Source organism: Haliaeetus leucocephalus, unplaced genomic scaffold (assembly GCF_000737465.1).
Source record: "Haliaeetus leucocephalus isolate CR32 unplaced genomic scaffold, Haliaeetus_leucocephalus-4.0 Scaffold130, whole genome shotgun sequence".
NCBI lineage: Eukaryota > Metazoa > Chordata > Aves > Accipitriformes > Accipitridae > Haliaeetus > Haliaeetus leucocephalus.
The window spans coordinates 1132704-1157075 of record NW_010972566.1 but is presented as its reverse complement, the minus strand read 5'-3'; the positions used below and the strand labels follow the sequence as shown (position 1 = coordinate 1157075).

The 24372-nt window shown below is 42.0% G+C and overlaps 2 protein-coding genes across 6 annotated transcripts in view; one reads left to right on the top strand and one right to left on the bottom strand.

Moving 5' to 3' along the window:
- SERINC1 (serine incorporator 1) overlaps positions 1 to 424 on the bottom strand; it is a 17409-nt gene extending 16985 nt beyond the window's left edge. Inside the window, exon 1 of the mRNA XM_010585841.1 lies at positions 270 to 424. Within this exon, the coding sequence (XP_010584143.1) occupies positions 270 to 308 (39 nt within the window). The 5' untranslated portion in view covers positions 309 to 424. The remainder of the gene's footprint in view (positions 1 to 269) is intronic.
- A 115-nt stretch (positions 425 to 539) lies between these two features.
- PKIB (protein kinase (cAMP-dependent, catalytic) inhibitor beta) overlaps positions 540 to 24372 on the top strand; it is a 79924-nt gene continuing 56091 nt past the window's right edge. Inside the window, exons 1-5 of one of the 5 annotated variants that reach the window (XR_775527.1) lie at positions 540 to 617; positions 8238 to 8547; positions 9236 to 9531; positions 9640 to 9781; positions 11839 to 12509. The gene's annotated coding sequence lies outside the window, so the exon portion shown is untranslated. Of the gene's footprint in view, positions 618 to 5750; positions 6118 to 8237; positions 8548 to 9235; positions 9532 to 9639; positions 10032 to 10732; positions 10819 to 11838; positions 12510 to 23746; positions 23898 to 24372 lie in introns of those variants that run through there. The other 4 variants (XR_775526.1, XM_010585840.1, XR_775524.1 and 1 more) reach the window with 4 other exon arrangements.

Sequence of the window (24372 nt, the reverse complement as noted above, 5' to 3'; positions counted from 1 at the left end):
CCCCAGGGCCTTCCTCCTCCTCCTCCTCTTTCTCCTCCGGCCCGGCGGGGAGAGAGCCCTGCCCCGCAGGACCGGCGGCCCACTCGGGGAGGGGGCCTGCAGCCCGCCCGCGCTGGAGGAGGCGGGAAGGCAGCGCCACAGACGCCCCCGGCAGACAAAAGGGCCCGGGGAGGCGACGGGCGAGGCCCGGGGAGGGGGTGGGGGAGGCCCGGTCAGCGGCCTGCGACGGGCAAGGAGGGTCAGGGAACCGCCGGCCGTCCCCACCTTACCCAGCTCGCCATGGAGCAGAGGCCCAGGACGCTGCCCATGGTCGGCGGCGGGCCCCGGCTCCTCAAGATGGAAGCGCGGCGGCGGGCTCGCGGCGGGGCTGTTTACTGCTCCCGCCGCCGCTTCCGGCTTGCTCTGACGGCAGCGGGCGGCGTCCCTTCCGGCGGCGGCCGCGGCCTAGGCCAGCTGTAGGGCTACGCAAAGCTGGGTACAAATTTTCACCGCATCGAGTTTTCACCTCGGGTGCCGTGTTCGGTTTTGGGCCCCTCGCTGCAGGAAAGACGTTGAGGGGCTGGAGCGTGTCCGGAGAAGGGCAACGGAGCTGGTGAGGGGCCTGGAGCACAAGTCTTGTGAGGAGCGGCTGAGGGAACTGGGGTTGTTTAGTCTGGAGAAAAGGAGGCTGAGGGGAGACCTGATCGCTCTCTACAACTGCCTGAAGGGGGGGTGTAGTGAGGTGGGTGCTGGTCTCTTCTGTCAGGTAATTAGTGATAGGACGAGAGGAAACGGCCTCAAGCTGCACCAGGGGAGGTTTAGGTTGCACATGAGGTAAAATTTCTATGCCAAAAGGGTTGTCAAGCGCTGGAACAGGCTGCCCAGGGAAGTGGCGGTGTCACCATCCCTGGAGGTGTTCGAAAAGCGCGTAGACAAGGCACTTCACAACATGGTTTAGTGGGCATGGTTGACAGTTGGACTCGATGATCTAAAGGTCTTTTCCAACCTAAACGATTCTATGGTTCTATAAATCTCGTTAGGGACAGCGTTTCTTACTAATGAAGAGGGTTGAGCCTGCAGGACCTTCTAGCTGTGGTGGTGCTGTGTAGAAGATGAACGTAGTCCGAAAAAGTCCAGAAAAGAGTCCAAAAAGTATTACTTAAAAATCTTTATAAAACAGTGGGACAGTCAAGGAACAGAAAACATACATTTTAATAATAGAGACATAATAATACCAAGGGTACTGTCTCAGCTGAAAAATACAGCCATTTCATTTGTCAAATGTGTCTTAACCCAAAAGTAGGCACTTAAGAAGGATAAATAATTAAATTGAATTTTTAAATAAAATACTTAGTGGTGTGAGGCAGGGCATCTCCTATGGAGTTTTATATCATTTTACAAGTTAAGAAACATTTTTTACTCTCATGGGTTTATTTTCTTACATAAAGCAGTGACTGCGGTACTATATACTGAGCTACTGCTCAGATTGCACTTATCTATGAATGTTGCTAAGCCTGTCATTTATAATTGAGTTTAAAGGCAGTCCTATTTTCAGAAATCAAACATGAAAAGACAAGCCTAAGAAGGAACTTTTGCAGGCTGAAGGTTTAAGGCTGCAATTTTTGTCCAGTGATAAAAAAGAGAATGGGAATAATTAACAAAATGGTTATGGCTATTAGTTTGAAAGGAAGGTACACAGGATTAGTGGACATTGAATGCTGAACTGAAATAAAATGCAGCATGCCCATCCTTACCAAAAGGTTAAGAAAGCTTTGGAAAGTCTCTATAAAAGTAGAAATGTTGCTGAAGTGGAAGTACTTGAGAGTGGGAGATGGGATCGACTGTTAGTTAGGGTGCCTCTGCTCCTTGGCTAAATAACCTACTCGCCAGTGGCCACCAGGCTCTCTTTGGTCTGTTGCCGATAAGCACGTCTTGGTCCTGCACTGAGACAGCGGTCGAGGTGCGGATGAGCTCTGATCTGAGCGTGGGGTCTGAGCCTGAGCCGTCTGGCCCCACAAGACTCTCTGTAGTGTAGGGGGACCTTCCTCCTGTGTTAGGCAGGGTAATGGAAGTGGATTTGCTTCTGCAGCAAGGAGAAAAGACATGGGGAGAGGAAGGCAGCGAGCGCTCCTCTGTCCTGCTGCCTATCACTGGGGCGCAAGGCTGGGGGGGGACAGTGAACGAGGATTTGGATTTGGTACCTGTGTCCAATATCTCCTCAGAAGGGCAATGGGAGGGCAGGGGGTGGGGAAAAATGTTGGAATCCCTTTAGTTCAGCCAGTAGATGCACAGCAGTAATTCTTAATGATCACTTTTGTTTGTGCGCTAATTTGAGCCAGTAAAGTGTGCTGTGTTCATCTTCTACACAGCACCACCACGGTAGGTCCTGCAGGCTCACATCAGCTCACAGCTAACAGTATCTTGCTTCATGTGATGAATTCACAATCTTTCAGAACAGGAATCCGTTCCGTCTCCTCTGTGAAGCCCTTACTCTTTTCTAAAGATGAGTTTTCATTAGTTACTGATTTTTTCTGCTTCACTATTCCTGCAGTCTTCACAGTGCACTCTTTTTCCTTACAAAAACTTCTGACAGCCAAGGCAGACTATTTCTGTCCAGACCAACTTGATCTCTTTCAAAGTATTAAATCACATCATTGTTGTCTGATTCTTTCATTCTCTCTGCTGGCTTACATTCTCTCTGGAGCATCTACTGTGGAAAGACACTGAAGCATTATGTACACTTCACTGAACCAAGTCCTCCTCCTTCATCACGCGTCTTTTCTAAGAAATTGTAAGAGAGAAACTATCTGTTACAGGAATTTCTCTTCTGGAGTTTTATTTCACTTTCAAGTCATACAGCTTGCCTGACAGCTTCAAATCATATTGTGAAATCTCGGTTGAGTGGAAACTAGCAGTTCCTCAAAATTGTTCTTCGGGAATTTGGAGGTCTGTTTTGGCTGTTCATACACTGCTGTGGAAATGCTTTAGGACTTTGCTTACCTTTGGCCAGCATAGTAAATACTTTCCTTTGTACTGGAGTTTAACTATTTGTTGTCAGTCCACTTGCCACTGGAAAAGCCTCTTGAAGCATTGCTAGGTTTGAGTCGGTCCTTTATTTTCATTGCAGTGCTTCAGTTTTATTCAGTTTGAAGGGGGGTGGAATCCTTCATACCCAGATATGTGTCTCGGGTAGCTTCCCCACTGTGATCTTCTTCCCTGTGAGCCTCTTGAGTTTGTATGGATATGAAAATCATACTTGTCCATTATTTGAGTAGCTCTCTGAATTTGTTTTAGAAAATAACAGGACCCAAATAGCTGAAGTAACTTTCTGGTTTTTTCTCCTTTGTGTTAGGGAGCTTCTTGCTAAAAACTGCCTTTTTGTCAGATGCATATTGGAAAGTGAGGCTTTTCCAGACTAGAGACCACCTGTCAGTCTCATGGTCTGCATAAGCAACTTCCATCAGCTCCTTCACTGAACACCAGGTCTGCAGAGGGCCCAGAGCTGCATTGTGGGAGATCCCAAACACAGCTACGCACACTTTAACCTGCAGCAGAAAAGCCCTGGTGACCATTTTGTCTCTTGAGGTCGTGTCCTCAGACCACTGAGAGAAAGGGCAAGCTAGACAGAACAAGATACACTAAACAGGCTTATGATTTAGGCAAGGCTTTTCCAAATCCATAGTTTTCTGTTAGTGGTTCAACACACTGGTAAACAGCATGAGAGGGAGAATCCTGAAAATTGCTCTGGATGGTGTTGTGGTTTAACCCCAGCCAACAACTAAGCACCACGCAGCCACTCAGTAATTGAGTTACCATTCATTGCATTTGTTGTTTGAAGGAACAAGCCAAGTAGGAGGCTGGGAACACAATGCAAATACTATACTGCCTGGCATACACAGAATAAACCCTATGGCTTGCAGGAAACACCAGGTACACATACAGTGACCATGCATGTAGCATGTGCACCGTACGCCCAGCAGATCTCCATGTAGTTAGGCAGTGCATGTGTATGTGTTAGGAATGTGCACCGTGTAAGCAGAATTTAAAACATTTTGTGAAAAGTGTTGAGTCTGATGTTTTATGTCCACCTTCAGTTGTGCAGAAGCCCTGAGCATGTTTCTCCGGGACCAAGGGCATTGCTTTTTGAAGCACTCAGCCCTAGGGTACAGCAGCACAGACTTTTCACCATGGATAGACTACCTTACATCCACAAATCTCAGAAAAATATAACAGCACCTCCAGGCCTTCCCAGACAAGATTCCCAAGCACACATACAAAAAAGAGAACACATGTAAGGGAATAAAAGAGCAAATAAAAGGTGGCTACAATGGAGCCTCTCTCATCTTTGTGCTACGATGCCAAAATCATACCAAGCATAGGCATAAAATTCGGAGGAAGCAAAATGTTCAGCTTTCAAAACTGAAGGAGGTAACCGAAGGCGGCTTTTGTTCTCTCGACGTGGCGATGTATCTGAAGATCATCGCCCCCAGAGGGCAGTGCAACTTAAAGAATGGAGATGTCTCCCGGGCAGCATTTAAATGGAAATTGGCAATTTGAAGATGTGTTTTTTATCTCAAGAGAGTTAACAGAAAAATAGTCTACAGGGATGTATTTTCTGGAATAAATCTGTGTACAAAGTACGACTCTACCTTTCACTCACTTTAAGCCATATTTAAGTGAAATCTACAAAAATTCCTTTTTTTGCCCTTGATCCTCTAAATGAAAAGTAATATTGAAATAACGTCTGTGATAACAGATTACGATATCCAGGGTTATAGCTCTATTGTGAGAGAGAAGTGGAGTACAAAAGAATAAAATTCTTGTTTCTGATGGACTGTGCCAAGACTTGTAACAGAGATATCTGAAATTAAATGGAATTCAGAGGCCATATTTTTTAAGGACTGACCTCGACGCAAATCTAATACCGATTCAAATAAATAGATAGGACTATAGAATAAATGTTTCTCTTTATCTTCGTCTTACAAGTTTTTTTATGTTCTAACAATACCCGTTTCTGTAGATCAAAATCAAATGATGCAATGCATTTAAATGCTAAAGCATTATTATGTATGTTTATAAAATTATGTTTTGTCATATTGAAAAATACATTACTGAGTAGAAATTGATTAACAATGTACATTTTTTTGTAAATATGTATGGTTTTAATCCTTCTTTAGAAAAGTGAATAATCTGAAACTTTTAAACAGCTACTGTCATGAAGCAGAGAACAAAAAATCATCAGATTGTGTCGAATTGCTGTCACTCCATTCGTGGCAACAGAAGATTAAATGCAGATTGGGTCAAGATTGTTACTAACGTTCCTATTAAGCCCCATTAGAGTCATTGCAAGTGAGAGAGGAAAATTAATTTCTGCCTCTGTTACTGTTATTGTTTGCTCGGAAAAAATGCTCGCTAAGGGTAAATTAACAAGACAGTTCCACATCACTACATAATGCTCTATGTTCTTAACAGGAAAAGACAGAAGTATGTGCAATAAAATCAAACACCTTCAATCTGTATAGTGTAGTATGGTTCAGTGTTTCTAAATAATTGGCATTTTGGAGACTGCTGCTAGCATTGTATCAATGTATGATGGATGCCTTTAAAACACAATACTGACAACTTTCATTCTATTCCCATCTTGCCTAGCGGTCCAACCATGAGAAGCTTTGTGTTTGTATTGTTCATCCTCGGGATATGTCTAAAGAAACCTGTGGAATTCATCAAGGAATGATTTTTTTTCCCCCTTATTTTTTGTCAGCCAGTGAGATTTTAGAAGACCTGGGTCCATCTGTGTTCTTCAACATCATCTTGGTCTTGTGTATCGGAGGGCTCACCCAGGTGTCTGAGAGGACCTGAGGACACATAACTCGCACTCCGTTGGGCTGCCTTCAGTCTCAAGCCTCAGCGACCAGAGACCTGGTCGCAGTGGCTTTGCCGAAGGCAGCTTTCGGCACAGGTTTGGCGGGAGGCTTGTGCTCAGGGTTCCCTGGGTGCACGCTGGGCGGCTGCGACTCCTCTGGTGCCCTGGTCCCCTGCCCATGAATAAACACTGATGAACAGCCTAACGAGAACAGGGAGAGAAAATGCTGTGAAAGCTGCCCCTGCGCATCTTTTATGCGTGTTCAGTGTTAAATGGTAACCTGCCTCTCTTAATGGATTTTTTTTTTTTTCTTTTGCGGGTAGGCAGGTTTCCTTGGCTTTTACTCTGAGCAAATTTACCAAAAACTGGTTCAGGACTGAAAGCCATCTCGTTATATATATATAAAAGTTATCCTCATAGGTACAGACGCACACAGAGTATTTGTTGCTTCTCATTTTAATCATGTAGATGTATGTATGTGTGTCATTACATATCTGCATGTTGCACACTAATATACATATACATGTACACAAAAACATACACCTACATACCTGTATGCATTAATATGTTACTTGAAATGAACTGCCGTGGATCTTTATACTATACCAGCACTTCCAATGAATTTGCTGGCACTTTACTCTTCATTTCAACACTGTAGATACACAGCCATTTGGGTTTTACTTATTTCTTTGTATTAGTAATGGCTAATTTGGAGCCAAATAACTTTCCTGAGTTTTTATAAATGCCTCTTAACTTCTATGTGAAACCTACCTCTGGGCCAGAACCTTAACTGGCACAGCATCACCTCCCCCCACTGAATTTGGTGGAGGTGTATGTGCCCTAACAGTAACTAAAAAGATGATGATTTTTATATATATAGTGGGTAGCACATATAATTAATTAAATGAGCTGTAACATTTTTGTTAATTGCATCTCTTTTGACAAATACGTGTAACTACTGTCTCATCTAAAAATAGACAAAGAAATGGAGATATTTTTATCTCAGGATTAACAGGCAAGTTCTAAATGAGACAGTTTAATTCTAAATGGCCTCAGAGTTTTATACCTCATAGTTAAGGCCCAGATTAGAAGATGATAGTGGTCTAGACAGTATCTGCTCAATGTCTTCTGGATAGCAGTATCTGGAGCCAGTTGATTATTGAAATAAGTATTTTTAAATAACTCTTAAAATACATACATACACACAAAAAGCAAAACTGTTACAGAAAGTTGATAGAGAAGATAATTTAATTTTTTTTTTGTGTGTGTGTCTGCAGGGATGTTATTGAAGCTATGCTGATATACATCACCTGTAACTGGTCTGTATTATTAATGACCTTCCTTTCATTTTCAAAGGCAATGAGGACTTATTTCCCTCAGTTATGAGTTTCAGCCAAGCAAAATTTTGCCAGTCAGGAGTGGCAATACAGAGGTTCTGATCTTCTTAAAATGTAATCATGAGGAGGTAAAGCTGTAGGATTTTAGTATTTGCTCCATAAAAACACTTACCTGTTGCAGCAACATGAAAGCAACAGCTAGGGATCATTTTGCTGTTAGGACTGGTATTTCAGGCACTATGGCCAATTTCAAAGAAATTGATAACATTGGTGGGACCAGATGCTGTTCATCGGCTATTTTAAATTAAAATATGAAATTGCTGAACCACTAGCTGTTATTTAACTGGCTCTGGCAGTTGTCCCAGAAGACAGGGGGCAACGTGATGCCAATTTTTCCAAAGGTTCCAGGGGCACCTGCACAACTCAGCCTCCCGGGAACACATGCTTCACAAACCTAATAGCATTCTTTCAAAAAGTTAGTGAGCATATGAATAAGGGTGATTTGGCTTCTGCAGTGTACCTGGATTTCTAAAAAGCCTTACACAAGGTCCTCACTAAGAGCTTTCAAAGCAACTAATCAGTCATGAAATGACAAAAGAGGCTCCTTTTTCGATTAATAGCTACTAGCAAGATCCATCAAGGGCTATTAAACTAATTGTCCTGTTGCAACCTCTATTCAGAAAAGCCTTAAAATGATAATTGCTGGAACCCGGATGGCAAAGCCATCACCACCTGCTTGTCCTTCACTTACACCCTTTCCTGAAGCGTTTGCTATTGGCCTCTGTCAGGGACGTAATGCTGGGCAAGAAGACTTTTACTCTGACCTAGTGCAGCCTTTCCACTATTCTTAGCTAAGTGTCATATGTGCTGAGTAATAAAAAGTATCTATGTTTTCCTCAATTTAATGATAAAGGGGCTCTTCCTTACATAACTTAATAATTTTATTTAAAAATAGAGCAACCATTTTCACATCAATAGCTTCTTTTATGGAGGATATCAAACTTACAAAATTTGAGCCATTGGGCAGTGCAAAAATCTATCATTCCTTTTGTTTTTAGGAGATTTTGAAGAAAGGAACGCAGTTCCTGCAGTTCGATGAGTTGTGATGAGACCTCCTCTGCAGAGTCCTGGGAGACCGGCAGGGACACATGTTGGCTGTAATCCTTGAACCCAAGAGCTGCCCTTGTGCAGGGATATCGGAGGCGGAATTTGTACAGGTGTGCTTGACATGGCTATGCTTTAGCAACTCGCACGGCCACAAGCACCAAAGTACTGAATACGAGGAAAGTTTGGACTACAACATGAACTGTGCATCTGTATAAGCTCACGTAAGAGAGTGCAACACTATTCAAGTCAACTTTTGTAAATGTAAGCATTCTCCCTCACTGTAACTTCTTTCCTAGCATGACCACGTATATGTCAGTGGCAGGTTCAGGTGTAGAAGCAAACAGTCCTGTCCCTTTTAACAAAGCTGTTAGAATAGAAGATTTATGTCTGTGTACTAAATGGATAAATTGCTCTCAGTCTGTTAAGCTGTCGGTATGATCTCTTAGCAAGCTGGAATGGTTCACTGCTGGTTTTTGGAGTGGAACAAATTGCCTGTGTGCAATAGTAAAAGACACCACGGATATACTGATCAATACATTCAAGAAAGTAAATCAGTGTTTATTTTCAGAATCCTTTGACTTTATAGGGAACCAGTTTTTAAACACAGAGAAAAAGAATAGACGTTTTCAGAGATGAATGCCTAAATTAATATGTAAATAAGTCCTCTGCAGTCCCATTAACTTCAGCTGAACTTGCTGATTCTCTGGACTTCCAGCTAGCAGACTATTCAGGCCACCCAGGAATCATGCCTAATTTTAGGTCCCCATTTTCAAAAAAACCCTTGAGAGAATGCTTAAAACCAGAATTAATTTTTAACAATTGCTTATTTGTGATGATTGGCAACTTATTTTGCAGAATCTAAAGTTAACTGATTTAGTACTATGAAAGAAAAAAAAAACATTGAACAACATAAGCCTCCTTCTGCCATTTTTCTTCTCTGGCTTGACAGGTTGGTTTGAAGAACAGTGTTTTTTTCCCTGCTAAATCTGAGCTTCATCATTCATGGTATTCCGCACTGGAGTAATGGTATTGGAGCAGTTGCTTTATAATAATGATGGAAAAGCCACAGTCTAGAGGAAGCATTCAGAAGCATTGGTATTTCTATGACTGCTTTGGAATACGTTCAGCACTTATTTCCTCCTTATGCATATGAATTTACCCAAGCACAGCAAGGTTTTGTTGCGTGCATCTGGTTCACTGCTCTGCATGTGGAAGTTTGTTATAATGAAAAACACAGGAATCTCGGTAATTTTCCTTATTTATTTAATAGAGACTTTCTGTCAAGTCACATCTAATTCCAAGGCGTTTAAGTGCTGCTGAGGGATCAGACCACAACCATTTTTTGATTTGCAGACAACAAAAGCCCGGCTGATGTGTGGGTGAAACTGGCAGATAACCTGGCTGCTCCGTGAAGCCTGGGTCTCGATGGCGTGCCCTGTTCCCACTCATCTGAGCAGCAAGCTCACAAGGGCACACAAGGATGATGACATCTCAGGTACTACATCATGACCTATGACCACCTTTGATGGTTAAACATTGACCCACAAGACATTATCAGGAAAGATGTAAGTACTAGCAGGTGTTAGAAGTAAATGTATTTGAGGTATTTACTTCAATACAAATAAAGTATTTCTTGACTGAGGTCTACTGGATAATATTCTGGCCAATCGACAACGCTTTGAACCAAGGAGGCTTTTGTTTCGAGGTGCTAACACTTCAGTCTCCCATTTTTTTAACTGTTTGTAACAAGTTTGGTCTTTAGACTGTCAATTTACCTGTATTTGTTTCTGTAACTGTGACAAATGATTCTTTTTCTTCTTGAAGCCTTTATGACAAGGAGGGACACTGGTCAAATATCATACAATGATCATGGTGTCAGGAAAAGTTTACATAGTCTGTTGTGAATCCAACATATCCTCTCTAGGATCCATTTCCTGTATATAAAAATTCTGATGTCTGAAAACAAGAGAGGGGGTTATTTAACCATGCAAGAGTTTAGGAGGGGTCTATCTAGTGCACTACCACAAATGTGGCAGTACATCTTATTCATTACTAATAGCTTCCTGATTTTCTTCCTGATCCCAGTTGCAGATCAGTTTATTGTAACCTAAGGCAGGAAGAAGAATCACTGTAATTTTATTTCTCTACTAGCACAAGATTTTGTACTTTTTTCAAACAAGTGCAACTGAATTTTTGCTATTATTTCACCTGTCTCACATAAGTGAATTACAAATATTGATTTTATAAGTCACTGATGATCTGTTACATAAATATTGCCTGCTCTAGGCTTGCTTTCTTAGGTTTTCCAGGCTTTCCCAGCATATTATTATGGCAAATTTGCGTGATACGTTCTCTACATTTTGTATAAACAAGTTATTTTATATGGATATCTTTTCAGATCCAGACTGAAAAATATTTTTCTTATCTTGTCTCTTGACTTTCACAGCAGCTTAACTTCTATCCTAGAAAACATCTGTCTTCAATGACAACATGTGCCATAGGCAACGTGTGGCAACCATAGAGAAAAAGTGTTCATCTAAAGGAAATACTACCTGACCTCCCTCCTTCTCGGGGCTGTCAGGGCTCTAGCCTGTGGTGACTCCCAGCTCCTCTGGCTCTCCAGAACCTGCAGCAGTTAGCAGCACGGTCAGGACAGCTTCTGCCAGCTTCTCATTGCACTCTCGTCTTACATCTTACCGCAGCTTGTCCCGAGCAGCCGGACTGTTTGACAGTACCATGACACGAAACTTACAATGCTGAACTAGATTAACTCTTATTTTGACTCTAGGGCTAAAGCTAGGACAGCCAGTCCTGGGTTGTGCTGTCTCCTGGTGGGGATTGGCACTACGGTTTTCAGTAGCTTCCCACCATTTCTGGAGTGACCCCAGACCAGCTTTGTTTCTGGGCAAAGGAATTTGGTGAAAGCTGACCAAGTTGTGAATAGTGTTTGCCTATCTCCATGTAGTAAACTTATTTCAGGTAGGCATGCAAGGTCTTGTAAAAAGGGCAATGAGATTTTCTGCCAGCTCTGAGCAGTGAATCAGAGCTTGGGGACAAAAATGTTGTTCTTGTCTACCCACCTGATATCCAGGTAAGAAGAGCCAGCTCCAGGCTACTCAACAACAGAGGCAGATTTCAATTTCAATGCTCCAAGAAAAAGAATAAAATGTAATTTGACTTCTTTCCAGGGTGGTAGACTCTGTGACAGCAGTGTGTCAAGTGAGGCAGATGATACAACCGGTCTAAAGGAGGTCAGTGGCAGTTTCAGGGTGATGTGGATGGTGAAAGACAAGGTTCAAGTGGTGCTGGTCCAAGTGGTGCTGGGGGTGGATTAAAAATCACTATCCAGTGTCCCTCATACTGGGTAAATTAGAGGCCCAGAAATGCCCTCATCTATCTCTTGCAACATGCCAAACTGAAGGCCACTCTAAAGCTTTCTTAACGCTTTCTTAAATGATGTGCCCTAGATAAACATCTGGTGGCCCAAGCCCTCCTGCTTAGTCAGCGAGCGGACGATAGTTAACCCACTGCTATTTTTCTCATTGATTTAAGCACAGAGTCTGGGGGGAGAGGGCTTTGGACTCTGGCATCTTGGTGACAGGACTCCAAGCCTCAGGACTGGAGACATGTTTCAGGAGGCGGACGAGCTCCTACCTGCGTGTATATCCTAACCCAGACTATGGAGATTGAAAGTGGAGAGCAGCCTGCAAAAGCACGATCAGTTGGGGTGAATCTGGACTTGCATATCCAAGCAGGCACGTTCTGGTGTCCCAGCATGTGTGACGTGGTTTGGGCCTATAAATATGCAGCATATCTTTGTATATAAAACATAGACATTAGTGCAAAAGAAATACGTTAAGCCCATGATGAATATTTTTATACCATGCTTATAAATTGAATTTACAGTGTTATGGTTTTATCCTTATTGGCTTAGCTAGTGACAGATGCCATTCTGGACCCCAGGTAACATCCCTAGCATTCCATTTAGTAGCAGATATTTTCAAATCCAAGCAGTATAAATGCTGATTCTTGCTGAGACTCATGTTTATACAACTGTTTATGCACATCTTTCTAAAGAGAGGGCCACAGATAGTCAAGCTTAGGAGGCTGGGAACCATTTTATAGATCACTCTGGCGTTCTCGTGTCAAGACTAGATATGCCATTAACTAAAAGGTTTGGAAAATGTTTTTTCCCTATGTTTCAGTGTTTCAATTAAAAGTATTTTTTCTTTCTACCAGTCTTTCTTTGCTTTTAGGCTTCTATTACAAAAAAAACCCCAAACCCAAACAAACAATCAAACTCCACCACCACCCCCAAGTGCCCCAAAACTTACATTTTTTGTATCATTTACAATTTTTCAGCAAAACTAGAAAATTTTCAGTGAAAGTAAAGGTATAGGCTAGGGATGTCATACTGTTTATCTTATGAAAGCTGAAAAGACAACAGTATAAGATGCAATAGTTGAAATCTCTGCCTTTGTATGCTTTATGTATTTAATATTGCCAGCATTAACATTTATACTCCATGGCACTCACTAAATCAACATTCATGGAAAATTAGAAAAGGATTCATCACGTAACTGGTTGTAATTGATGAATTCCCTTTCCAATGAAAGGTTGGACCAGACAATCTTTTGAAGTCCTTTCCAAGCTGGGATGTTCCATGATTCTATGAATGATGTGCTAGTATTAGCTTACAGCCAAAACCATATTTCAACATTACAGTACCAGGCTTTTGCAGTATTTGTGGGTTTTGTTCTTTTTCACTTTCTGGTTCCAAATATTATTCTCTCATGATCAAGTCAAATTGACCTAAATTAACTAAACTAAAAAAACCCCATATGGCAAACATATTATTCCTATATATTTATATATTTCACATCTGTAGTGTAGTAGAGGAAATTCACATTCTGTTGTGTTGCATAAAGCCAAAACACAAACAATGTAAGTCAATATTTAGCACTCGCCATACAGCAAGGACCACTTTGTCTGTCTTCCAGGTGAAGACTTACTTACAGGAGCAGCTGTATTGAGTTTAGAAGCACATTCAAGTGAGTAAACATTGCATAAACTCTAAACAACATAGCAAATGAACTTTCCAGTGACAGCCCCCCAAATCATTTGGTTTATTAATTTAGAAGACCAACCATCTGTGCATATTGTGAACTGTCCCATGGTATGTCTGGAACTCTGAAGAGGAAATAATGTTTTCTAGTGAACAACTAGAGGAAACATATATTTCAGGGATTACGAGAGTGGAAAAAAACTCAGGCTATGTGTGTCTTCTACATAGTGATGTTTTGAAAATTTTGCATTCTACAATAACCAAGCTCTTTACTAAATAGTTGTGGCAGGAGCCTCATAGTAGGTCTGAATGATGGAAACGCCACATGCACCATTTCCATAGCCATTGAACTCTTGTGTGAATCATTACAGCTGTTCTCACAATCATGGAAAGTCTGCAAACAGAGGTGCTGCTGTGGCATCCTAACAACATATGAATAAATTGGAGATACACCCATTCATTGGTTCTGGATGAAGATACGGTTTCTAACTGGTACCATCTGACTACATCCAACTTTTATTTGAATATGATTTTTTGTTGCAACTGTTTTGGTAGTTTTGGTTGAACATTCCACATTTTAATTACCATCAGGGGAGAAATATTTCAGTTCTGCTTCCTAAAAGCTTATCTCTCTTCCCAACCCTTCACTGACGGTCTTTCTGTCGGCTAGATTCTTGCTCAAACTGCCTGTCTCAGAATTGATCAAATCACAGATATGTCCGTCCTTAATCTCCTTCCCTATGGTCTCATTACCTGGTATAATGTTTTGGACCTCCAAATCCACAGTGATCATTCTCTTAATGATTTTCTGAATTATTAATATTCCCATTTTACAGAAGCCCTGAGAGTCTTGTACAAGGTTATTTAAGAGGGTCAGCCTGTATCTTCACATCCATCACCTATGCCTTAGTTATGTTCTCCCCTCAAGCTTTCTAAGGAACAAAACTCTTGCTTTCCTAGTATTTTCAGATAATTATAATTATAATTATGGCTGAGACTAATAAACACAAAGTTAAGAACTTTGATCTCCAAGGCTGCTTAAATTTGAGATTAATTTTGTGACTAGGTGAGGATTTTTTTTTAAGGGAAAAAGTCTTTTTAAAGCAGAGACCATTTAATGAGGAAGCAAGAATAAGACTGTAGGTGATCAGTCACACTGCTTGACAGCTGAATTATAAAGATTAATTCTCCAGTAATGTTGGTGAGGCACTTTTCAGAAACTTCCCGAAAGAAATTAATTCACTGATTCACTGAAGGTTTCTGAATGCTGAATACATAGAAACTGTTTTGTAAAGCTAACTTGACGCACTCCAAAGAGCTGATTCATTCTGAGAGGTTCTTTCATGAAATATCTTCTCTCGGCTTTTTTTTTTTAAAGACAAAATGTCCTTTCACCCCTCTTCAGAACTGTTTTTTACTGCTTTTCAGTATCCATGTGCTCTCTCCCTGGAGACTTCTCTGAGCCAGCCATGAAATGAGTACCCCCCAGAAAGACACAGTGCAAGTTTATTGCAGCTTACATCATCCCTGACATAATGATCTCTAACTCTGAAATGGGAACGCAGATTCAAGTCCATTCTATTATCTGATTTTTTTATTCCAAATTACTTGCATTAAGTGTCTTCTTTATTTGGAACTTTTTAGCCCAGATTACTCAGATACCAAATTAAAATGACAACTAATGCCAAATTAATAGACAGTCATGTGCTTGGATGTCTGTAATAATTTTAGTTCTCTGATCACCTTGTGATGACACACAGATAATTCTCCACCATGGTGTTTCTCTCGTCATTCATCTCTCTACTGATGTGTGCTTCATTCCTTGTTAATGTGTTTCAGGGCTTGTTTGCTCTTCTAGCTGTTGCAGCCATAGAGAGGCTGGTTTATATTATTTTATAAGCGCCAGTCCTTTATGGAGCACTTACTGAAGAGTGCTCCCTAGTTAACAAAAGTCTGAGGAAGAACCTGGTGTTTTGGAGATGACAAAGGTAAGCCAGGTACCTTAATGTGGCATTCATTTAGCTGGGACTGGCACTCTGAAAAGAGCAGCGCTCCAAAGCCCTGGGAATTTATAGCTGAAAGAGAAGTTATTACTTGCTTTGCTTTAAAAAAAAAAAAAAAAAAAAAGAGGAAACCCAAGAGAATAATGTTGTAAAGGAGTTACAGAAGTATCAAAATACATTATAGATTGCATGGGAAGTAAGACCTGACAGAGATGTCACTGTAGCCTGTGTACTCATCACATAAATGAACGACAGCACACAGTGTCCAGTCATTTGATGAGGAAATGAAGAAATGTGTTATTTGGGGATTGTAAGAGAGAATCAGGCACTGTAACTCTTCTAGCCTTACTTCTTACACCTGAGTCGCCGTACGATGCTATACAAGCGGTCCTTAATGCTGGTGGAGTTCATCTGACGGCAGGAGCACTGGCTGACCGTGGTTGCTGTTAGACTGCACATGCTGTATCTTGTGCTGTATCCTGTTTGTGCTTCCTGTGCAGGCAGAAGGGATGTCCCGCTGCTACTTGTCTTTCTGTGGTTTGAGCAACATGTGCTGGTGACAGGCATGTGCTTTACATGGCCAGCTTTGAGGGATGGGTCAAACACCCTTGGAAGAAGGAAACGTGGAAGGGGACAAGAGGAATGCTGTGAGCCTGTTCCTTTTGGAGTGAGAAAACTGGAGATTATTCTTCGTGTTCAACTTTTTTTTTTTTTTTTTTTTTTCAGTTTTCTGCCTTTTTAGCACCTTTCCTCAGTAATTACAGCTTATCCTGGACATCTGACCAGATTGCGCCTGGTAGGACAATTTCCCAACATTTCCAGCTGGGACTGGTTGGTATCCTCATCCCACACGATCATTTTGTCTAACTGCTACGGTGTGCAGAGGAAAGCTAGCTCAGAAAAAGTGAAAATGTTCAGCCCAGGAATTCATACAGGATGTGACATTAGTGCAGCAGCCAGTGTTAGCAGCTCTGGAAGGTTGAGTGGACTTCAGTCATACAGAAACACCTTGCAGACAGCCATACAAGTAAGTATCGTCCAGCCTCCTTGTACCTTTCCAACAGAATGAGGAAAAATGAATAAAAAGCTAAATGTAAAAGGAACTGGTGCATTAAGGTGTATTTGGACCAAAATCTGATACCCCAGAAATCAGGAACTGTGTAAATCTTCCAACTGAGCTAGCTTGCTAAATAATTTCTGTCAACAGAGGGCCTGGAGTGACTGAGTAGACAAGATGAAATCATGCACACCAAAGAGTGTTAAGAAACTATTCCACAACACAAAAGCAATTTGCATTGTTTTTCTCATGGTTCTAAAGCAAGCAGGCAGCAATTTTCCAGTGCTTGCATTGTACCTTTCCTGTGCCTCATGCTGCAAAACTCAACTATTAGGAGAAGGTAATGGCCTGGCAACCTTTCTGCACTGCTTCTGTTGCACTAGGAACTTAAAAGTTGTACAATGAGAGGAATCAGTGTCTTCTCTTTAAAAGCTAATGCATAAACTGGACATTTCACCCCAGCAAAGGGCAGTGTTTGAGCACAGTCCATCTGCTAACGCATAGCTCTGCATAGTCAAACCCAGTTCTCGAGGACCTACCTGACAATTAAGCACGTGTAGATGGTTGCACTATAGCAGAGCTTGAGTGGAGACCATGCTTTCGTGATACCATTCTGGCAATATTCATTAGTGCGTGTGGCCTGCCTACCCCTCCATTTGCTGGTCCAGTTTACAGCATGACCCCATAGCCAGTTGTACAGAACAACTGGGGAGATGATGCACCATTTCATGGAGCTAAAATTGACCATCTATGAAGGAGGTGTGGGGGCAGAAGAACTCCTTAACTTGATGTTGCTGCCAGCACACTCATATAATGAAAACACAAGTCTCAGCTGCCTGAGTTTCAGTTGTAACATCACAGTAATATGTGTTAGGCCTGGAATACGTTCCACAAGGTTCTGGAAAGGCTGGTGAGCACCACCACGGAGGGTCTTCTGAGCCTGTACATAGTGCTGCTTCTCTTCAGAAGTCCAGCAAGTCATGTTTAAGATTCTATCTTGCCTTTGCTGTCTTTTGGGGAATGCACTTGGAGCTCTGTTGCTGTGGTTTATCACTCCTGAACAAAAAGTTTGTCTATTTATTGATCTGAAGAGGAGATGTTTCCTCCCCAGCTAGGTGAAACATAGAAATATAGCCTGGGGAATGACTGTGAACACATTCCAATTCTCTGTATTTTTTGCACCTCATCTTTCTTCCCTTATTTCATATTTTCACCTCAGCTAGCTTAAGTTATGAGGTTAGGGAGTTTATTTCAGAGGTATTCCTTTACTTAGTGCGATGCTTTGTGAAATAGTCAGCTAAGCATTAATCATCAGTTATCCTGTCATTTTGGCTGTGTCTGACATATATTAAAACTGTACCTCAGGATATACACATCTGGCGATGACAGTCATTTGTTAATTGAATGTGACTTTTAATGAACTTTTGACCCAGCAGGCTATGCCAGGGGTTTACGAACAACCATATCTGTTACAAGTGTTTTTGTAATTGTTGGTAGCAAGGATCAAATGAAAACGTAGAGACTTTACGATAGCTGCTGCAGCACGCAGGGTTGCACGTATTTTGCCCGTTAATCCCCACAGGTACCAGATTCACCAAAGTTACATCTGACTTGATAAATGCAAACTCCTAATGACTGGTGTTTTATGGCCACTCTGGAATGTATCCTCTGAATATGGCCATTCATCACGCCAGCCATCACAGCACGTAGCCTCCTCAGTGGCAGTACCACCAGCTTGACTTGTCTTCCTTCTCCATTCTTTGGAGAGAAGACTGCTCTTGATGGCATGGTGTATGTGCCGTTGGTGAGGCTATACGTGTGCCCGTCTGTGTTCTCCATGGAGGTGACATGGAAGCAGCTCACTTTCCCTTAGGAAGCAGGAACAGGCTTCAAAGGGTAGTGCATACTTTTCCTGTGAAAGAAGTGAAGATGACCAAAATGATACAATTCAACTGTACATATATCTGGGACGCAAAAATGAACTTTACAGTGGGAATGGACCCTTTCCTGATTCTTTTGGTTCTGTTTCTATTAAAGATTTGTCTGCAACAGCTAGCTCTAGAAATACCTCTTTCTTTAACTCAAATTCTGATTGCCATTGTTTACATTCCTTTGGAAGAAATGGAGGTCAAACACAGGATAGGATGAGGGAAGCTTTGGCAATTAGCTATGTATACAGAGACTTGGCGAGAGCATTAATAGATGCAAAGGAAAATTGCAAAATGAAAGAAAATAATCTAAATGAAGGCAACTCGCAATATGAATATCAAAAGAGAACTAGTTTGGAAATGGAAATACAGCACGCTTGGAATTAATGTAGACTCATTCTAGGCCTGGCATGATTCATACATTGCCAACAGGCTGTATAATTTGCATCAGTATCTATGTTTCAATAGAATTTTGTAATGAGGCTATTTAAATGCTCTAATCCTTTTATGAATGTGTGTGGGAGCCTGGAGATGAGGAAGGGTAGGAGGCCAGAGCTGGATATCTGCAGGGCACATCTCACATGTGACCTGTCAGGGCCAACTCTGGGCTGAAAAAGCTGCATCTCTGTTCAAACCCTGGCTTTGTCGTTCTGATACGAACACACATTTCAGCTGCAGATCCTCTGGGTAGACATTTCTGAATCTAGGCAATGTAATCTAGTCCCTTCTCCTTAAAGCGCTTTAATTCAGAGCCCATATATAGCTGTCAGTTCTGCTCTAGGTCGCAGCAAGACTTGAAGCCTGATGCTGTATCACAGATGACAGGATGCTTGCATGTGGAAGTTTGGATGTATTTGGATGCATATGTGTAATCTCATGAATCAGAAGCTTGATTTTTACTTAATACTTGGCTTTCAACTTCTGTGGAGTTAACTCTTGCTTTGTACTGATTTAGAGGCCAGTTCCTGGAGGCCAATATGTTTGATCAACATGAGGGTACGATGGTAACAAGAAAAAGATGCTGCCACTTAGAGTAATTGTGCTATGCAAACTAGGAAGGGCTCCATGCAGTGCTCATGCTGTCAGTATTTTAATGAAAATACTGGTAAATAAGTAAATAAAAAAATCTAGTATTCCTACTGAAACACCTTTTCCAACTAGCATTCTCCCCAAGAAGACTTCTGAATGTCTCCAGAATCTGACCTTTCCCCAAGTAAGGAGGAAGACCGCAGGCGTTAAAGCTGCAGGGAGCTGAGACACAGATCATGCACTTGCTTTTCTGTTTCTGTTGCCTATTATAAGCCTTGTTGCTTTTGGTCATTTATTAGAGGCCTCACACATATAAAGAACTGGAAATCTGAATTTTTGTGTTTAATTGCACCTGATGGGTATTTCTTCCATAATTTGCACTTTGTTACCCATTTATGATTTTTGTTTCTACATCATTCTCTGATTATGGGGGCAAAGTGTCCTTTAACATTGCGCCGTGCAGAACAAGTACTTCGTTTTATTTGTTTAAAACTCACTGTCTGAGGATGTCATTCAGTGCCTCTCTTCTTGTGTGGTGAGGCAGAAGTTGCATCTGGATCATTTTCTTTAATATCCCGTGGTGGGCCTTCAAGTAGTTATTAATCCTTTTCATCTCAAGATAGTTGAGTTTCTTTATAAAGGTCTTTGCAGGTCTTTCCTAAAAGACATTAACAGAAGCATTAATGGTATTTAAAAGTCCTGTATGAACTGGATCATTTACATAGGAAGGAGCTTGATGAAGCCTTCAGAAGACAGCAAGGAGGAGGAGGAGGAGGAGGAAGAAGAAAAGAGGGAGGAGGAGGAGGAGGAGAAAGAGGAGGCATGGCTTCCTTCCACAAAAGGAAGGTTGATGATTCCCCATTAGTTCAGAGTTATTCATGTGCCAACTGATACCACTCTTTAGGATACTTTTAAGTGGAATTGCCTCAAATGCAAATACCCTCTGGAGCCCTTTTCCAGATTTGGTACCTGCTATTTGGCTGACTTCAAAATCTATTTGAATGGTAAGTTTACACTTCAATTAGTGGAACAGCTATTCAGTATCTGACCTCTCTAGGAACTTCTGGGTGAATAGGACTCAGGCCAGCTGATTTTATCATCCATTTTACTTATCTGAGCTATTTTTTTTTCTTCCAACCATTCAATGGGAGAGAACTCTTCAGACCTGTCTTTTGTGAAGAAAGAGTACATACAGATAAGAACGTCTCCAAGCTCTTTGGTAGTGAACACTACAACAAAGAGTTGAGTTAGCATCTCTTCTGTGGCCTTTTTTGTGATCCTTCTACTCCTTGGTCATCTCTCAACTCTGCAAAGCTTCCTAGTTCTTGTGGTCTAAGGTTTTATTAGTAACTTTTACACTTGCCTTTAGCAAGGTGTTCTTTCAAATCTATGTTTATAGTTTTAAGCCTCATTTGTCTGGGTTTATGATCTATGTAAGCTCCCTTGTTTGCACACAACTTCCACTTTTTGAACAATGTCTTTAACCTTCAGATAAGGCCTCTTCTTCAATTTAGCTCTGTCACTTATAGCCCTCTAAGAATACATACATATATTTTTTTACAAGGAATATTCATTTATTCTGCATCTCTTAAGACGATGCTTTTAAGGAGGGCAAAATGTCACCTTTCTAAAGACAGCTCTCTAGAAGAAAGGAGAGAGTTCAGAAGCCTTTACTGAGGTGAGACTGCCTCCAGCTTAAAAGGCAGCCTGAGCCTCTGATACATTGCTATGTCCAGTGCTGTGACTGCTGAGAAAACCCAGCTCAGCACAGGTCTATCCCCAGCTCAGGGAAGGGCCATTGGCAGGAGGTTTGCTATGTGGCCCATCCAGTGAGGTGGCCAACGGAGAAGGACGGTGGTCCTGCACCTCCCTGTCGCTCCTCAGGTGCGGTTCCCTTCCTCTCCTGGCTGGCATCGCCAGTGCCTGCTGCAGCAAAACAATCATAAGAGTCTGCATTTTGCCTTTGTTTCATTTTTACTTTATTTATATCCTGTTTATCTTGAAAATTTTAGATGCCGGGTGGAACATGGAACTTGGTCACAGGACTAGCAAGGATCTGGGCCACTGAATTCATTCCCTGGCTCCTAGGCACCACAGTAAAACACAATCTTCATTAATTTCTCAACTGGAATTCAAAATAGTCATCTACAGTATTTTCCTCACTGGGTTGTTTCCTGTGATAGCAATCGATTTCATTAGAAGCTTCTTCGGAATTTAGTCTTCTATTGTTTTCTATCAGAAACGTCCAACAATATGTACAATACAATATAAAGAAAGAAAGGCTTGGCATGAATATTATTTAAGTCCACTAGGATTTTTTTCCTAATCCTCCAGATGTCTAAAAATATAGAAACTGCACAGAGCTACAACATGAAAAGTTTCTCAGCAAGCCTTACAGATATAAAACCTGTTTTTCAGGTGAGATTGATTTTGCTATAAGGAGGGAAAAATGAAAATAAATGATAGAAACAGCAGTTTACGATAATGAAAGGGAAGAGAAACCCTGTTGTGGCTCTAAGTGGGATGCTCCATGTTTCTGTCAAGGCATGCCCACAGCAGAAAATAAGCTGATCCCAGCTGCTTCGAAACAGCTTTCCACTACTGAATATCACAAAGGTGACTGGTGACAGGTTTGCAGGAAGGATTTTTTCTCTCATTGCCACAGTGGGAACATGCACTTGCCATGTTGCAAGAAGAACTTCTTGCCATGTAGTGACCACCTCACTTCTTGGCAGTGACAGTTCTTTGAGGCATTAGGTTTGGGTCTGATTTAAAATAAGTGTCTGAAGTGCTCCATACCAAACACCACATGTGAAATCCCACCTGTACTCGGCTGACACAGGTGAGGAAAGCATCTCGTACTACCTCCAAAGAAATAATACCACTACAGCAGTCTGAAGGAATACGCAGGTTGGGTTTTCCCTCAGAAGACATCCAGATGGGCTAGAAAGATGTCAAGGCAATATTCACAAGCTAAATCTAGGACTGCATTTTGGCACTAATATCTGTAATGACGATACATATGGTGGTTGGGTGTATTCTTCTTTCCTCATGTGTCCTTATGCAAACGAAGCACTGTAGGTGATCAGCGCACTGAATTCCAGTTTCTGCAGGAAAAAAAAGCTGCTGAATGTAAATCTGTGGTATAAATACTAGCTTTATGGGAGAATAACTGCAGGTTCATTCTTCTGAATAAACTTTTCTTATAACCCAGAAAATGAAAGACATCTCTCATTTATTTTCGTCATTAAGTTAAAAATAGTAGTCATAAGGGTTTTTTTGAGAAATCAGACCATCTGCCCAAATAATAAAATGAATGGCAAAGAGACTATTTATTAAAGAAAAATATTTTAGAGGGAGGAGTGGAATGACTCCAAGCTCTTATACTTTAAGAGGACATTTAGAAAGATCTAATAAAAATGTAAGATCACCAGTTCCAAGCCATCACCTGAGTTATTAGGTATTTAAAGTTCCCATTGTAAATTGGATTACTGTAACAGTATGGCTTAAATAGCCTTAACAATAGATCCTAAGTATTCTAGGTCACACCAGAAAAATGTAAAAAGAAAACCAAGAGATTTTAGGTTCAGGTATGCCGACTTTAGCTTCAAAACAGGATAAAATTTTAACCCTCTGACTCCCTTTATTTGTTATCACAAATAAATATGATAAAAATCTTGACACAGTTTGTAGTGTAAGCACCGAAAAACCCAGGTACCATGATACCTATCTTCAGCTGAATCTGTCCAGTTCTCAGAATATCAGGTATAAATGGAAAACCTCTGTGCAAGTTCCCTTGTCGGGCAGCTATGACTGCATCTAAGGAAACGTCTGGTTCAAGGCTCCCATAAACATGGATTGCCTGTAGTGAGATTTTCAGAACAGTTTAAAGGGATTTCAGAATACATAGTCTAGAGTCTTTTTGGTACAATGTAAAAAAAACCCAAGCACAAACCTGTGTTAATAATCAGTGCCTGAGATTTCTAGGTCTTTTAAAAAGCTTTCAAAGCCAGTTTGTTATAATATGGTCCTACACATCCAGCTATAGGGAGTGCGACTGTGCCTTGATATACTCTAAGATGCCAGGTGTTAACTTCTGTGTTTCCACTGAAACGCAGTAATCATGACAGAGAACTTGCAGTATTCTTCACAGGGCAACCTTTTAAGAGGAAAAAACGCAACAGCTGCTGATTTCAGGCCCAGGTTGGATTTTTTCAAGCTCCTGGGTAAAGGCACGTCCCAGGGGCCAGAAGTCTGAGGACAGACTAGTGCAGCTGCACCACGGCCTCTCCCTGCGCCCTACCGTAAAGCTGGTGGCCAAAAAAGGGTCACATATGGCTGCATACAGGTGCCAACTCTTCGCCTTGTTTTCACACAGAATTTGTCAGACCGTAGCTGCTCGCGTCAGGCCGGAGCGGGAGGATGTCCTGTGTCATTTTGCTGGTGCAGTTTGAGGGACTGCAGCCAAAAAAAAAAAACCCCAACCGTGTAACACGAAGAACTGAAGACTAAACCGAGCAAGGCTGCAGGTAAGAGCTGTTATTTTTCCCCGCCATTTTTGGGGTGACCAGGCACGGGGGCCTGCTCTCCTCACCGCCATCAGTTTGCTGAGGGACAGCTCGGTGCCTCGGGAGGGCCACGGCAGGGGGGGGGACGGGGACAGACAGGGCCCCTCGGGGCAGACAGGGGCCCTCAGGGCGGACAGATAGACAGGGACCCTCGGGGTAGACCCTCAGGGCAGACAGACAGACAGACACCCTCGGGGCAGCTGTCCCTCTACGCTTGTTGGAGGTGGGGGGGGGAGGGCGTCCTCAGCCAGCACCCCTTTCCCGCCTGCAGAAGGTTTGTGTGTGTGTGTGTGTGGAGGACAAGCTGGTCCGCCCCACACTCGGTATTTTGGGGACTGGCGCCAGCGCCGAGGGTCACCTCACGCAGGCGGCCCCTCGGGGCTGCCCCGCCGCGGCCACCTCAGGCGAAGCGCCTGAGGCGGGGAGCGGGGGGGGG